General features: G+C 32.1%; 1 protein-coding gene across 1 annotated transcript in view; it reads right to left on the bottom strand.

The window, feature by feature from the left end:
* The window catches only part of Trpm (transient receptor potential cation channel, subfamily M), a 118,343-nt gene extending 101,398 nt beyond the window's left edge, over positions 1-16,945 (bottom strand). Inside the window, 1 exon segment of the mRNA XM_071890125.1 lies at positions 16,659-16,945. Coding sequence (XP_071746226.1) covers positions 16,659-16,703 — 45 coding nt within the window. The 5' untranslated portion in view covers positions 16,704-16,945.
* Positions 16,946-17,524: the final 579 nt, after the last annotated feature.

Here is a 17,524-nt window from a genome sequence, read left to right as displayed (position 1 = left end):
GTGGTTGACCCCTAGCTGCTTGACGATGTCCAAAGTTTCATGGGAGACGTGAATCAAAGTTGGTATCTCTCTGCTGTAGATGAATGATTGAAAACGTCATGTGAGTACTCAAATTTCAAACATTGGCACCATAAAGTCATACATTTTTTGACCTCCCTCCCCCTGTTTTTTCCAAAACTTGTACACCACCTCCGATTTGACCTCCTTAATTTTTAGATCCCACATCTGAATATATTTATTATAAATGTAATATTATGTATACATTTGTGAATGTATATATTGGTTTTCTTGAAGACCACAGATCAGGAGCGGATTATATTTGGAGGGGGGGGGGATGCTTTTCTACATACCATAAATATTCTAGTATAAAACGGGATCCGAACCCTCCAGTACCCCCTCCCCCAGCGGACTCTTCTACTCATATACTTCAAATTGAAAAGGTGTTGTGGATAAGTGAAAAATTGATCAGTTCTCAATGTATTGGACTCCGAAATATACCATAATACACCCCCTCCCCTCAAAAATCGGTATATGCCATATGTGTAACCCCTTATGTTAAATGTGTTGCACAAATCATACTGGTACAACAGATAAATCAAGATACCTTAGAAAATCGATATACAGATCAAGACAGAAAAAATTGTCCATATATTGAAAAAATATGTCTACACTTAAATGCATGTTTACCACGGCTTGGACAGAAACATCGGTCCAAATCGGCATATAACGAATCAATAAAGATCGAACCGTACAAAATTAGTCTGGAGCCGAGACTCAACACTGTTCATTACACCAGCACCACCACTATTTACCCAATAAATATATATATGTAATCATCAATTTAACATAAAATTTACAGAACCCATATTCATACAAGCATGCCCATTAGCACTGAACATCTTGATGTATTATGATGGATTGAATGGAAAGAAAATCCATAATATCATCAATAAAGCAATAGCAAATATGTGCATTGAATATTATTTAAACATTAATATAGTACCAAAAGAGAGAGAGAGAGAGAGAGATGAAAGAAAATATGTAAAAAAAAAACTTAAAAAAACTCATATAATCAAAAAATAGACATACATACTTTCAATATTTGTATTAGGCTGTCAATTATGTAATTAAGAGTGTTCTTTTTAATTAAAAAAACAATAATAATTAAATCAAAGAACATGTGCTACATTAATACAAGAACGGTCACACTATTCATGATAATTTTATTTTTCAAAATAATATCCCTCTATACACTTTCCCAAAAATGGTAAAGAAGTTTGATACCCTATCGTGAAAGGTAATTTAGTCAAATACTAGAAATGGGATTTGTGTATGAGCGCAAGGAGAGGCGGGAGCAATACAAATTGTATTACTGAATTAAGACCTTTGTTAATATCAAATGCCTGGAATAATATTTTACGAGGAAAAATAAATTACTTTTTCAAATCTTCTACATTTCAAATAGCATTAGTACATAAAAAATGTCACAATTTTAATTAAATTCATATATATTTATTAAATGATGCATTTTTAAATCAATATACACAAAAGATTGGTGATAATTCTTCTTTAAGAGGGATGAGTGTCTACACACTCACGACATATTAAATAGTGAAAAAAAGAAGAAGAAAGAGCACACGCTCAACCGTTTTTCCTTTTCTTATCGCTGAACCAAGGCTAATAGAAATACAGGGTTATGCCATCCTGTAATCGGGCTTGCTAGAATTTTCAACTCGATGTACCGTACCTTCTGCTGGGCAAGACAAACATATTTTTACGCCATAGAGTATAACAGCATAATAACAACAGTCAAGGAAGGTCATATATAGCTACTCTTAGTAACAATTATACTCAATCAGATTAATCATATAACTCACAGCCTCACCTCACTAACACAATATACAGTGATGGCAATATTTTGCTTCAATCAAAATTGTTAGGGATTTTTAATATTACCCTTGAATTGAAGAGTTGATGTTGAAATAAAATTACAACAACGACAAATGTAATAGTATTAATATTGTACAAAGTTCATATGAGCTTACCAACAGGAACTTTTAATGAAAAATAATGTTCTTCAATGCAACAGGTTGCATGATTAGAGCTTGTACTCCTTTGGGATAGTTTTGGAATTGATTGACTGTTCCTTTTTTTTTTTTTTTTTTTTTTCACCTAGCAATATAACTAATCAGATCGATATACCGTAGTAAAGTTCAAATCGAAAATATAAAAGGGTGGCAAACATGTCAAAATTACCAGCGGCAAAAATGTTGGCTAATAAATTACTAGCAGCCAGAATGTTCACGGCAAAATTACTTAGACCACTTTTTAAAATAAAAGCTGTCCTGCTCTCCAAAAACGCCTTTAACTGCCAAAATCATTTTTGGAAAATAATTTCCCGCTGAACCTTTTTTCCCAAGTTGGGAAGAGAAAATGTTCCATGAGGCTAAATTGCATGAGCTAGTAATTTAAAATTTAATTAATTAATTTTGGCATTGCAAAAACGGATTAGTGAACTGGTACTTTGTTTTGATCACACAAAATATCTCCTAGTATTTAAATCTTCGTTGTTCTTGCCCTCAAATGACATTGAACATCTTTATTATATAAAATTAGCTCTTACTAAATTTTCTTTAATTTCCCATAGATTTTTATTTTATTTAATAAGATCTCATCTTTTTTATAAAAAAAAGTCCTCAAAATCATCACTTTTTTGTTTTATCTAAGTAAAAATTAAATCTACTTGCCAGTTTTATAATTTATCAGTCAAATCAATTGGCTGTGAAACGTTAACGAATAGACATATATGCAAAAAGGCTACTATTAGTTTAAATACATTTTTGTTCTCTCAGACAAGTAAATACAAAGTGTTGATAAAAATTGTTCCATTTTTTTTTTTTTTTTTCTTGATAGACTATTTTATTTTGCTCATTTTAGTATTTTTATCAAAAATCTGTAATTTGTAGAATAAGGATGATATGAAAAACAAATCACATATTTTTTTTATCAAAAAATGTACGAATTCAAAAGCTCTAATAATAATTATTAAAATTACTTCAAAATTTGTCAATCATATTCCTTTATCAAAAGAAACACTTTTTCACAAAAAGTAAAATAATGCTGGACCAATATTTTCAACATATATGGATAAGTAACATGACTAATATAGTGCTGCTTTTTTCGGTTCGGTTTAAATTCGATTTTTTCTTGACTGTAATTTTCTTTTTTTACCCTTTGTTATTGAACTGGGATTTTCTAAACCCCAAATTTGATAAAATTGCTTTAAATAGATTTTAATGCTGGAAACAGCATTAATATGCTCCAGAAACATCTTTTAGAATGTTTGCTACTTTTTGTTGTTAAAAACATGTATTTGATTGGAATGATTCGCAATTTTTAATCAAGGTTTGGTGAATTCGACTATTTTGTTCACTTTTTATTTCACTTTTTTCAATGAAAGGTATACCTTTTGCAACAAAATATATAAGATATTAGTCGTCATCCCATATATCAAAATCCATCTCTTTTAAGTTAATGAGTATATTTTTAGAACAAAAAGTTTGTTAAAAGTTTTTAACGAAAATGAAATTATAATGTTTCAACTAAAATATCACAAATTATATCTTGATACTGTATATCAAGATATGTAATTCCCTTAATATTTGGGTTATCGTTTAACTCAAGTTCATTAGCTACATAAAAAAAATGGATGTTCACTAATGGAGGGCTAAAGAAATACGTCACACATTAAAAAAAATCGAAAAAAATTGACATGGGACCAAACTATCTAAGCTTATAACGGTATGGTGGTCAATGTTTGAATTGATTTATCTCAGCCTTTCGTTTACTTTCCTTCATAAATAAACTTATTAATGGTTTGCCCTATATTAAAAAATAAAGGAAAAAATCGTTATCTCCAATCCTGCCTAATATCTATAAATAAATATTATGCCAATACCATTCAATACCGATACTGGTTCAGTCGTTTTATAGTTTTTATGTTGTATTTTTCTTAATGTTAACTTTATTATTTAATACTAACGATAGTATCCGGCATTACACAGAGTTATTAGGCGCCAACGAACATATGAACTTTGTTCTAATAATATTTAAGATAACTCCCCAAGAAGCCATGATTCTCTCTATGAGAGGGAACTTTGATGGAAATTTATAATCTTATTCTTCTGTATCCCTGTATTTGATATCTCCGATTCCAGTATCTTGCTGAGGAGATTATCTTGATGTCTACGGAAGATTAGCCACACAATTGGTCGATTTGCTTAAGTTCCTTAGAATTTTACAATATATTTATATAAATATTTATATCTCATATTCACAAATGCATAAAGAACTTCCAAGGACAAAGTGCCCATCTTGATCTATAACTCTAGTACAATATTTAATGTAAGTAGCGATTTCAATAACTCTTCATCACATTTTGATGAAGAAATGTACTACATATAAATACCAATGATTCTTCACAACTGATTGTCTAGATTCTTGACATTTTTGTTTCTAATTTCTCAAAGCTGCAACACAACGGTAAAAATTCAATAAAAAAATATATAAGTAAGAAGAAGTTGTATTCTATCTATTATTATCCAAGGCAAAAAAGTCTCAAGGCGGAAACGTCCCAAGGCAACCCCGTCCAAGGCAGAGGCGGCCCACAAGAAAACAGCTAAAGTCAAAAGCGTCACAAGGCAGACACGTCCAAGGGAAAATGTTCAAGGCAAATCCTCCTGGAAACCAAGGTTAATAGAAATACAAGGGTTTGCTATAGTTTTCAATTGGATGACTGTTGGTTAACAAAAACCGATTTCGAGAAAACATCTAAAGACGTCATTCTTAAAAAGCTAATTGTAAATAAAACATCAATCGTACACGCGTTATGGTATAAGCCTTGCTAAAACTATTTTAATTTTCTCATGATTGTAGGAATGTTTAGTGATTATTTTTTAACATTCTGGTTCATCCATCCTTCGTGCATAAGCAAACTATAATAAACATATCGTTATCATGAGTGAGCAAGAAGCAAAGAGGCAATGCACCTCAGATTTTCTAGATGCTGAAGTTGAGGTGGCAAGGATATTGGAGATTGTGAAGAAGGACTCCAGGAGCCTGGTTTTTGAAGGTGGCCAAGATGAAGAATATTGGAGAAGACCTCTCCAGGAAAGGTGGAAGTGGAGTGCAAAGAGGCTCAAGAGTTCCTGTCCGGCTTAGAGGAGAAGATGAACGAGGACCCCACCAAATCGATGAATGGCTCTGTGGCTGCTAGGGCCATCAGGAGGGTTGAGAATGACGACTTGAGATTGTCCACATACACAAAGACCCACCCCCAACTTCTGACAGAAGTCATGAATGTCCAGTCCACGATTTCCTACCCAACCTTTTTCTTTATTATTTTTTTTTTTAATATGACAGAAACCTCGATGCTTTCTGCAAAGCATCCTTTCATAAATAGAGTACATTTTTATGTGTTAAGTCAAAAATGTATATACGGATTACATAGAGACATAAAGACAATTAATTAATTTATTAATATAGATTTAAAATATTACAAAGTATTTTATTTACCCGCTCCAGCGAAAAAATCTTTACACTTAGTTTTTGCTACATAAATCAAGGTTTTTGTGAATGTAGTAAAATTGTTTCGGTCAAATACTAAAAATTAAAAAATTCTTCCTAAGTGTCTTAGAAGCCGAGAAAATGCAATTTGAACGTGACCAACGAATTTCGGTCGGCACACTTTTGAATGCTTACTAGAAACCAACGGAGATTGTCATGTTACCATGGGTCGAGACCAACTACTCGTACATGAACGTGGTGTTTCAGAAAGGTGGTTTATCAATCCAAAAAGACCCAGAAGCGGTTGAAGGACGACTTGCCTTTCTGACCAAAGAAAATGTGGACTCCCTAATCACCAGATGCCCATCCATTGGACTTTACTTTTTGGGTGCATGTTGAGTCCAAGGCCTGAACCGTCCGTCACCCAAATATCAACAACCTCAAAGATACTGTCAACCAGCACTGGGATGCCATGTCTGAGGACTACATCCGCAATGGGTTGAAGACATTCCATGGCCGCCTGGAAGTCATCATTGCTGCCAAGGTGGGTTACATCGATGATTAGTGAAGACAAGACATGACTAGTTGCTGAAATAATTCTTGATTAATTTATAGATTGAAAGTTTTGAGGTTTTTTTGACGCACCCGGTGCTCTCTTCTCTATGCAATATTTGATAAATTTGCATTTATTCTACGTTCCATTTGTTTTGTAAAATAAAAACGTCGGCAAATGTTGATAAATTTGCAATTTTAGAAGAAAGTTTAACAGCCAATCTCGCTCAAATGTTGCAATTTTTGGCAAAGGAATATATTTTTACTACTATCTACCTAAGCTTTCAAGGCCGAATCCCAAGATAAATTTCAAAATAAACATAGAACATGTTAAGAATTTCATTTTCATGAGTTAAAATCCTGGATTTGTCACGTGGATTGATGTAGATTATTAGCCTCACGCAAGGAAATAAATATTGAAGTAAAGATTGTTATGTCAAAGGAGTTCTGACTATTATTATTATTTATTTATTTTAAATATAGTGCAACGCACAAGTATCAGTATTTACATATTTATAAATAGGTTTACTTGTTGAAAATAAGTTTAATTGTTTAAGTAGCACGTCAAAAAAAACAGCAGGCTGGCATTGCTGTTGGGTAGGGGGAAAAGTAATTTCATAATCCCCGTCTCTCTTTTTTTTTAAAATAATTATATCTTGTTCATCTTTTGGTCACATTGGACCATACGATAATGTGTTCTAAATGTGTGAATATATACTACAAACGCATGTGTACAACATTTTACTACCGCCATTTCTGTCGTGAATTATCGTGCATCGAGTATGGAGGTCTCAAAGGAAGAAAATCGCAGTATTTTACATTTTCACAGCCATTTTTTTCTGATTGTGACTGGCAATGAAAAATGGATCACGTATGTTAATGTCAAGCGATAGAAATCTTGTAGAAAGCCAACAAATCGGCCAAAATCGTGGCCATGCCAGGATTTACTCCAAGCAAAGTGTTGCTGTGGGTTTTTGCGGGATTTGCTGGAAAAAATCTACTATGGGCTGCTCCTCTATGGTGCAATACTCAATTCTGCCATTCACTATTAACAACTTGACCGTTTGAAGCTGGAGATCGAACAGAAACAGTCAGCATACGTGCCAGGTAGCATACACCAGAAGCTCCAGGAGCTCGGATGGGAAGTTCTGTGGGACAAAGGCGTCTACAAAATTATAAAGTTGGATTCTCGTTGGGAACAAGCTATCAAAAAGAACAGGGCACACTTGGTCTTAATTGGAGGATTGTAATACTTCTTATAAATTGAATGAAAGCAAAAACTACGAAATTTTTTCCCAACTTTTATAGTAGCAAGATAAACTAATCGTTGAAGTTAAGTTCTTTCAAGTATATTAGCATTTTTTTTTTATTCAGTGGGAGGGAGGGGGGGGGATAGCTTTTAACAGCTACATTACGTGTGACCAAAATGCAAAAATACATAGTAATAAAAGGACTTTGATTGAAAAAACTGCAAATTTTAAGGACACATTACAATATAATTTATGTTACTGATATTAGGTTGGGTGCATATTGGCCACTAAAAATAACATATGATCCTTTGAAGTAAAATAGCTAGATAAAGAAAATAAATTTCTCCTCCATTTCTTCTTTTTTATCCAAGACTGCTTTTATGTTGATGCGTCCCATATATTTAGTATAATCCGCATAAGATCATATCTAGTCTATAAAGCAGGGGGTCATAAACCTTTCTTGTGGCCTGCATCAGATCATCATTTAAAAAAAAGGGCAGACCGGTGTTCATTCTATATTTAAATCACTAATTTCTAAAGGTGTTTAAATTGAATCCTAGAAGTGGCCAATATAGAGCTGTGAAAGATCTATCTTAACAAAATATAAAAATTAGGTCTTATATATTTAGGTGGCTCATGAAATTACAGAAAGGCAACTTTTGTGTTTATCATTCTAATAATAAATTAGTATTCTTCATATTTATGCATTAATATTAACAACGTTAATAAAAGCTATTGAAATGCCTATTTTATTTGTGATGTGCTACATTTCGCTATATAATTAATATGATTAATTAGAAAATGTAAAGGCGTGAAAACTTCTCATTTTCCCGAATAATCGTCGACAAACGTCCAAGATGACAACGTTTTGGTCTTCGTGCACTATTTAAATGTCCTTCATGCAGATTTTAATGCTTCCATGATGTTTTGACTATGGACGTACAGCATTGAATGATCAAACCATAGAATGAAATTGACAACTGATACTGGATGGAAACTTTTTTTTTCTTTTTTTTAAAGCCCAATAGGCTGACACAAATAACTTAAAGGCACTGGGAAGATTCGGATCGGTGGCCACTACCCCATCAGTTTCTGACGTTGAGACTTGAAGGTTTTTTGTTTAATTTTACTTAACACATCCTTACCAAAGGAGTTACCCTTTTACACTCGTAGAAAATATGTGCTGACGTTTCTAACTTCTCGCAACAGAATGTGCAGTTACTGGGGGGGAAACTTGAAACTAACGCACGTGTAAAGAAAAAAAAAAATCCTGCTAATCTTTAATTAACTATCGAACAATGATCTTTATTAATGTTTTTATGATGGCTCAAGTCAAGTTCAGTCATTCTATTAGACCAACAATAGCCTCACAGATGGCGACAAGCCTCTTGCAAAAAGAGTTACAAGTGCTGTGAATAAATTTCTGGTCCATGGTGCCCACTCTTCGTCGACAAAGGCCTTCAATGACGGATGCTACAGTCGATAATTTTGACATCTGGACTCTATGGTGGCCACATTCTATTGTCTTAGAAAGCAATCTTTTTAGATAAGAAGTTAAAAGTTGTTTTGACAGTGTGAGCGATAGTCCGATCTTGCTGGAAGACAACTTTGACTTGATGGAAATTTGTTTGGATTCATAGGAGCATCATCGAAACATCAATGTACATGGCAGCCGTGAGCCTGTCACCCTCCGGAAACCAAATGAAGGGCTTACGCATTTATGATATATTTTTTCGCAGAGCTCTCCTTCCTTTCTATGCTCGGCTTGTGGTCTATCCTTGTAACATTTTAAATGGTCTTACGTGTAAGTCACTTCAGCCTTGTAAACCTCTATTAGGGTGTAAGCTGCACGAAAAGGAGTTGATGCCCTAAGCCTTGAATCTCGCTGCGATGACATGTCTCGTCCGATTTAAAAAAATTAAAAAGTGGGAGGTGTTTTAAATATATGGCTACCTAGACAATTATATAAAGTTCTAATTTATTCACACAGAACCTCTTAAATCAATATAATACAAATGTGTAAGTTTTGAGACTTCCACCCAGTAAGTCAAATTACAAGAAGAACTGATCGGAATACACTGTACTAAAAAACTTAAGGTACAGTTCACAAAGAGGTATCAGTAGTTTTGCTTTCCAAAATAAATTCATATCCATTATCCTACTTTATGGGCTATTGCAAGAATGTTGTTGATAGCTTTTCGATCTTCAAACCTCTTACAAAAAGGCCTTATCGTAGTTGACGATCTTCTTACGAAAAAACGGAGTTGAAAACAAATAATTGACCCTAGAGACTTGATATTAAACCTGGCTTATTGGAAGGCAAATGTTGACCATTTGTTATCAGGGCATCAAACCCAACCTTCTCATGGTTAAATAATCTTCCTCTTTTTTTTTTGTTCTAATCTGGATATGTTCTTGGATTTTGGTGTTTTTTAAATGAAATGTTTCCTATTTTCTTTTAAATTACAATTGCTCAATTTAAAAAGTTTACTATCAAAGTGATAATCACTTTGTGATTGGCTAAAAACTCTTTAAACTAATAAGTTTAAAAAATCTAAAAAGAGGTCTACGAAAACATGAAAAACGATAAACACGTCCACTACTCATTCTCACTTCAAGTAGTATTTTTTAGCAAAATTGTCAGATTATGATCATAAAACGCATAATACGTACAAACATTGAAAAATATTTGGCGTCATCTTGTATTTTCTTAGACTCTAACAGCAGGGGCGTCCGCTGGGTTGGAGAATTTGTAGCCCTCCCAAAATAAGGGATTATATGAAAAATTATCGGTATGGGGGGACAAAAAACACCCTGAGCAGAGTTGCCAGATTGACCTTTACAAATTAGATGGCCTTTTTTTAATATTTGAAATACAATTGTATTTTATAGTTTTGATGAAATGTAATTTAATAGGTTCTGTGGCCCATTCAAATATTTTACACAAATCAACAAAATTTTACAACCTTCAAAATCTTTTAAATTCCATATTCAATTTTAGTAGTACTTCACAAACAGATCACAAATCTAATAAGTTGATTCTTTTTCGTATAAAATCTGGTTATGGAAAATTTTTACCTTCCATTTTTTAAGTATTTTTACTTTTTCTTATGTTTAGACAACTTATAACTTTAAAAGAAAAACATAAGTATCATAAAAGTTAATCTATTCTTTACAAGAAGTTTATGTTAATTTTAAATATGTGCTTATATTTTATTTGTGATTATCTAATCTTGGGAAAATAAAATTTAAAGGTTATAAAAAAATCATGTTTTAAGGGTTTTGTAAGAAAAATAATTTATTTGAAGGATGAATACATAATAAGGGCTTAATTTACAATAGTATTTGGTTCTAAAAATTCTAGTTCAACTTCAATATTGATTGTTTTGATATTACTATAGATTAAATCCAAAAATGTTTATATAGAAAATTCAGCAAATTTTTTAAAAATTTCTGATTATACAAAAGTTTTGAGACAATTTTTAACACTTAATAACTCAGCGTACACTACCATTATTTGATTTTTTCCCCTTTTAATGAGAGCATAGACTCTCATCTTTTGGTTTACATCAAATTTAAAACGTTTATTATAATGTTGCAATAACGATCTAGATAAATTATTGCTACCTCGCTTGCCGCTGAAATGTCCCCAAAAGCAGTTATTGTGGCCAAATAGGGATCAAATGCAACTGACTCAAGGAACGCTTGGATAAGGTTAAGGATCTCTGAGATGCTCCCAGGAGTGGTCGCCTAAGAAAATTGCCTACTGTAGCTGTTTTGAAAGGTTTTAAAGAGCATCCAGATCTCTCAATGACGGAGATGACGGCCCCCACTAACACGGTCAAGATTCACCAAGAGCAGTTGGGGTATAATTCTGAATTCTGGGACAAAAAGTATTGGCCTTCCGAATTACCATCTCTGAATCCCTTGGACTATGTTAACTAATGGCAAGTAGAGTCCCAGGCCAAGCAATAACAAAGTGTTGAGGTATTATAGGACTCAGTCAATGAGCTGTGGGATGCCATGTCAGTGGCCTGCATCAAAAGTACCTACATCAAATTTTGCCGCCTATTGGGGTGATGTTCATGGTTAATTATCCTTAATTTCATTATTAGATTAATAAAATTGTTTTGGATGTTAAATGAATAGAAAATGATGCATCATTGTCCAATTTACTCATTGTGTTCAAAACTTTTACACGACCCTGGACATTGAGAAATACCTTATTTTGAAAACATTTTCCAAACCTTATTTCCCATAAAAACAGCACGACTAATCCGAAAAGAAAATAACTTTTTTTAATCAACATTACTAAAAAACTAGCAAGGCAAATATATTTAATTTTATAAAATTAATGACTACATCTAAAGTAATTTAATTAAAACTAAATAATGCAAGTGTACATCTATTGTTTTTTTAATAAAATAAAGAATTTTTAGTTTTACAATTTTTTTTTTTTTTTTTTTTTTTTTTTTGAAGAAGGGGAGGGGGGTTGAAAAGGTGATGCTTTTGACTTGCTCAGTACATATTTTTCTCCGCAATCAGGTGATACAATTAACCTTATTTTTATGATATATTTTTAATGACTTTGAATACAGGCTGGGGATTTTAAATCCAGTAAATTTAAAAAATAATGTATAGTACAATTATTTTCCCAAAATTAATTCCACAATTCATAAATCTTTTCCTCTTTCATGACGGGCTCCATAGTGAAGTCAATCACTCAACCTCCCCCTCCCCCCCAGCTTCAACCAGCCTCTAACCAGGCACACCACTGGCACAGGCCTTGATAAGGAACTCCTTGTCTATGTTGGCCACTGGCACGAGAATGGAAGACTTCAATGAGTCATCTGTATTATATGAACATTTATTGGACTCTCCTTCTCCAAGGCCCACACACAGAGGGACTCAGATCCCTGTAGCTAGGAGGCCACATTTCATTTGTCACACATATAAAGGTCTTATAAATTTTTGTTGTTTCGGAATGAGTCCGGTTCCAATGGCTCAATTTCGACAAACCGCACCAAATTGAAATTGTAGCATGTCACCCAACATGTTTATTTTCTATTTCTTTTTTCAAGCAAACAGCTCTACTCGAAAAATCACAATTGAAGTTTTTGAACATTTATTAACATCAATTTAAGTTATCCATCAGCATTATATATGAAGTTATTTGCGTCCTTGGGCGCACTCGCCACTGAGGCACACAATAATGACCGCATGGCGTTTGTATCAGTGGCATCTAAAATATTTTGTACTTTCTCTTATACAGTTTTGTCCGTTAAATCTAATGAGCACGCTTTCATAAACATAGAAATGAGGGTTGCCAAGGTATTGAGGTACACACTTGTTCCGAATTTAAAGTACCCACCCTGTACATAAATACCTAAAGCTCCACAATGCATATATAGGCCCATATAAGAAACACGATCATTTCTTATTGAGGTATATGGTACTAAACATAAATGCATTTCTTTTATAGGGGGGAAGTATAAAGGTTGTGCGTCAACATAAAAACAATGTTGAATAAAATGAAAAAAATCCCAAAAGATTAGTTGTATACTTCATTTATATATTTCTCCAAACATTTCATAGGTATATTTGTGTCAAATTGAGTCGTATTATTCAAATTTGTAGGATGAGTCCAAATAATTCTTGAGTTTTAGATATAGATTTTATTATAATGAGGGAATTATTCAAAAAAAAATCCCGTTTCGGTCCCGATTTCAATTCTAAATCAGATTACCACATTATCTATGATATTATTGCAGCCTTGGGGGTCCACCCGTCACAGAGGCACACAATAATGATCCCATGGCGCCCTGTATGTCGTTTAAAAAATAGCAAGATCTGTACAAATTACAATTTGTACGTCCTAAAATGTTTTACTTCATTACATCATTGATCATTCTAATTACTAAAGTAATTAATTGAAGTTATCATTTCAGTTTTATCTATTCAAATTTCCTGGTTATTATGAATAATATAACTATGATGGCACTTAAACTTTACAATGTGCCACAGAATACTTATACATAAAATTTGATTAGCCCTAAATTTAAATAAATATAAATTTATTAATTTTGTTTCGATATCAACTTTTACTGAAATTAAATTGAATTGGTTTTGTGTCACATTAAAATATTAAAAGTGTCAATGCGGCCCATTATTTAAAAAGATGTACATCCCTTCATTGAATCCTTCATTTAAAATTATTCGTCTCATTTTTTGGTCGCAACCTGTACAATTTGTTCATACAAGTTCAAAAATTGTACAAAATCCCAAGTGGTGCACGATATTTATGTATATTAAATTTTGAAAATAAGAATAGTTTTGACAACCTCATTTTACATTATGACAATTTAACTTACATTATGTTTCAAAATATTGCAAAAAAAAAAACAACATAAGTAAAATGATCACGTTTCCTTATCAACATATGGAAGTCACTGTTATTAAATATACAAAATAATGTCATTTTTGACAAATTAATTTATACATTGACAAGAGCCATTGTCCTGCAGACAAAATATTTGAAATTTGATGTGTAAAATTTGGCCTTTCTCTCGTAAAAACCGTATGTTAGTTAAAGCCGATTTTTTGTTCTTCTCAGGTTTTAATTGTACCAATATATCATCATCATGAGTGATCCGAATATAAAAAATTTGGACATAATAAAGTAGATTTTCTTGGATACGAATTTTTTACTAGATAAAATAATTCGCATATTTGATATTCATTTCATAGAAATTCACAAGACTCCTTCAATTCTAATGAATGTCGTGTTTCTTTATTTTTACTTTATCTTATTACTATCCTACGACGTAATCATATTATGTATTTTATGTCGAAATTATTTGATTAATGCTTTAAATAACTCCAAAAAATTAGTAAAACTTGTCAATGGACAACCTAATAATAATTACAAATATGTGACTCCATCAACTATAAGGAAGATACATACTAAGACTTACTCGCTAAATCCTCTTCCTAATTCATATTTTTAAAAATTGTATTCAATATACGATCACTTTTTCCGTTAGTACAATAATTCTTTTTTTTGGTATATTTTCGAATCGACAACCCATAAATTTAAAAAAACCTTTGAGACACGGTGAATCAATTTTGTTTAATAAAAAAATAATCTACTTATTTGCCAAAAAATAAACTTGCCCGCTATAGCCCAAGAATCTGCTCTATTCAGAATGAAAATAAGCTTTAGGGCACGTAACTCAGAGTTCTAAACAACGTTTAATTTATGTCTAAAGTACATCTCTGTTTTTGAAATAAATACCCTATGCCTTTTTATCAGGGGACATAAAAACTAGTGTTGAGACTCTGTCCAGCAAGATTATTTTTTTCGGTTCGGTCTCAAGTGATTTTGTCTATACCATTTTGGACCGATTTTTCGGTCCAGACTGCGGTCTCATAGAGTGGACCGATTGTTTTCGGTCTCGCTTTGTAGACCGATTTTGAATTGGTCTCACTTTATGGACCGATTTTTTTACGTCTCAATTTATGGACCGATTTTAGCAGTCTCATATATTATGAGAAACCTTTTTTTTAAGATCAACTGTCATTCATTTTTTACAAAAAAAATCTCAAAAGTACACTATAAGTTCTAGAACGTATATAAGATATAACAGACGGCAGGATAAAAATTAATCCGAGCTATATCTGTTTAAACTTCGTATAATGTCATTGTATGTTAGAAACAATATATTTGTAAAATATGTTTAGACTTATTTTTTTGGTACCAAACTAAACCAAATTTTTCCTATGGACCGATCTAGACGGAACTTTTCCTTTGGACGGATCTAGATCGATTTTTTATGTGAGACCGGTCCAGACCTAGCTTTTTTGTTGCACCGAATTATTTCGGTCCATCAAAAAATATAACGGTACAGACGGTCTAGTATTTCCAGAGCAAAACCAACACAAAGACAAACTTACAACTATTATAGTGGATCTACGAGGATTGTTCAAAAAGGAAAGGTGACTTTATTTTTTATAGATAAGAATATTTATATATTCATATTTATTTATGAATGAAGAATTACTATGAAGATTCTACTTTTTTTATAGGTACAAATCGTATTCTGGCGCAAACATTTTTTTCTGTATGTTTCTTTTTAAATTCAATACACATTGATTTTCTATCAATAGGGATATCATACGTGCCACACGAAAAGAAGACTTTCTTTGAAAGATATACTAAAAAGCATGGATGATCTGTCAAAAAAAGGATCTAATCAAACACCGTTTGTCTAATAAAAGGGAGTTTCTTAAGTTACTTATGCACATAAATATCCAATATATATACATCCGATACAAAAAAAATAGATTTAGTCAACTTTTCATCTGAAAAATAGAATTTCCTTTACCAGGATTTGAGACTGTATAATATATATATTTAAAAAATACACCTATTACTGGTAGTAATTATGTTTCAGTGTTGATAATTTTGGGGGCTAAGCCCCACTCCACACACACAAATGATGAACACCCCTGATCATAATCATATAAAAAACATTTATTAAACACGGAATATATTAAATATAAAATGATAGCAACCTATTTTACTGAGACGTCACAGCAACATGAAAAAGGAATGTGAGGAATTTAGAAACAAACCCTATTTACAGAGGCATCCACAGGGGGTGGGCTGCATTGGAGATAGCCCCACCCGCCTATTAAGGGATGTTTGCTTTTTACTAGAACATTTAATAATTGATTTTTCTTCTTCAAAAATTAATATTTGAAAGTTTATTTTCTGGAGAAAATTTAATTTTCTGTGAATAGCTTTGGATTTTTGAAATTTTTCACCCAAAAATTTAATTTTTTATTCAAAAAAATTTAATTTTCCCTCAACAGTTGTGAATTTAAAAAAAAAATTACAAAACAAATAATATTTGAAATTTAATTTTTGAATTTTTTTGTGAACAACAGTAGATTTTTGAAGTTTTATGAGAATAGCTACGGATTTTTGAAATTTTAATCCAAAAAAAATTATTTTTTTGGGCAGCTATGTATTTTAGAACTTTTTTTTTTCGAAAAAATTCAATTTTTCGGAAAAAAAAAAATTCCAATTTTGTAAATTTTATGTGAATATTTGCGTATTTTGGAAATAATTTTCGAAAAGATTAAATATTTGGAAAAAAAAATTTAATTCGTCAAATTTTCTTCTAAAAAATATATCTTTCCAAATTGCACCCCCCACATTTCTCTCATATATAATTCTATTATGGGGATACACAGTAACTAAAAGAAAGTAAATACTAAAGAACTGACCGGCAGAGAGTTTTGTGTCTTGAGAGGTGTTCGTATTCGACGCATCTTATTTTTAAAATTCATGTTGAAAAACAAGAATAAGTTATTATTAGTCCATCAATACTCGAAAAACAAAGGATCAAGGAGGATATATCCTGGAGCACAGCAAGGCATTAGCGTTAGCAAAAAATATAACACATTCATATGTGGATTTCATGTATTTAATATATTTTAACGGGAGGAAGAACAAAAAAAAAATACCCCACTACGGCTCCGACTATTCACAGAGTGCTTTTCAAAACAATACTAAACAAAATAAAATAATAATACTATTTAATAGTATAAGATTGTAGGATGTACACATTTCAAACTTTCTTTTTGTTTTTTTATTTGATCAACAGGTGAAAGACTTGCACGAGTTTTCCGCACATAGAAGTCGTCTCTTTTACCCCCATACTTTTTTCGCGCTGGGAGACATAAAGGCGAGCAAAAAACGCTCGCCCGATGTGGAAAATATAAACTTTTTCCTTTCCCCCCACCCTTTTTTTTATTATTCTCCTTTTTTCTTTTGCTTCCCTTTTATAATGATGGAACGGTTACGCACGGCTTTCATCATCTATAAAGGAAGAAAAAGAAAAAGGGAAGAAAAAAGGAGAAAATACATAAATTAAATGGCGGCAAAATTTAAAAAAATAAATAAGTTCAACAAGGTCAAGGCTTATCCAATTAACATTATATTTTATTATAAACATATATTCTTTATTTTTGATCCCATAGTAGTGTTGCTCCAAGGAGCTCGGTATCTTGCTGAATATCCATTCTAGGAGTAAATTACGATGATAATGACGTAATTGGATCACTACGATTGAATCCATTCTCTGCCTAAT

The sequence above is a fragment of the Lepeophtheirus salmonis genome, chromosome 7 (genome assembly GCF_016086655.4).
Source record: "Lepeophtheirus salmonis chromosome 7, UVic_Lsal_1.4, whole genome shotgun sequence".
NCBI classification, from domain to species: domain Eukaryota; kingdom Metazoa; phylum Arthropoda; class Copepoda; order Siphonostomatoida; family Caligidae; genus Lepeophtheirus; species Lepeophtheirus salmonis.
This window is presented reverse-complemented; position numbering and strand designations above follow the sequence as displayed.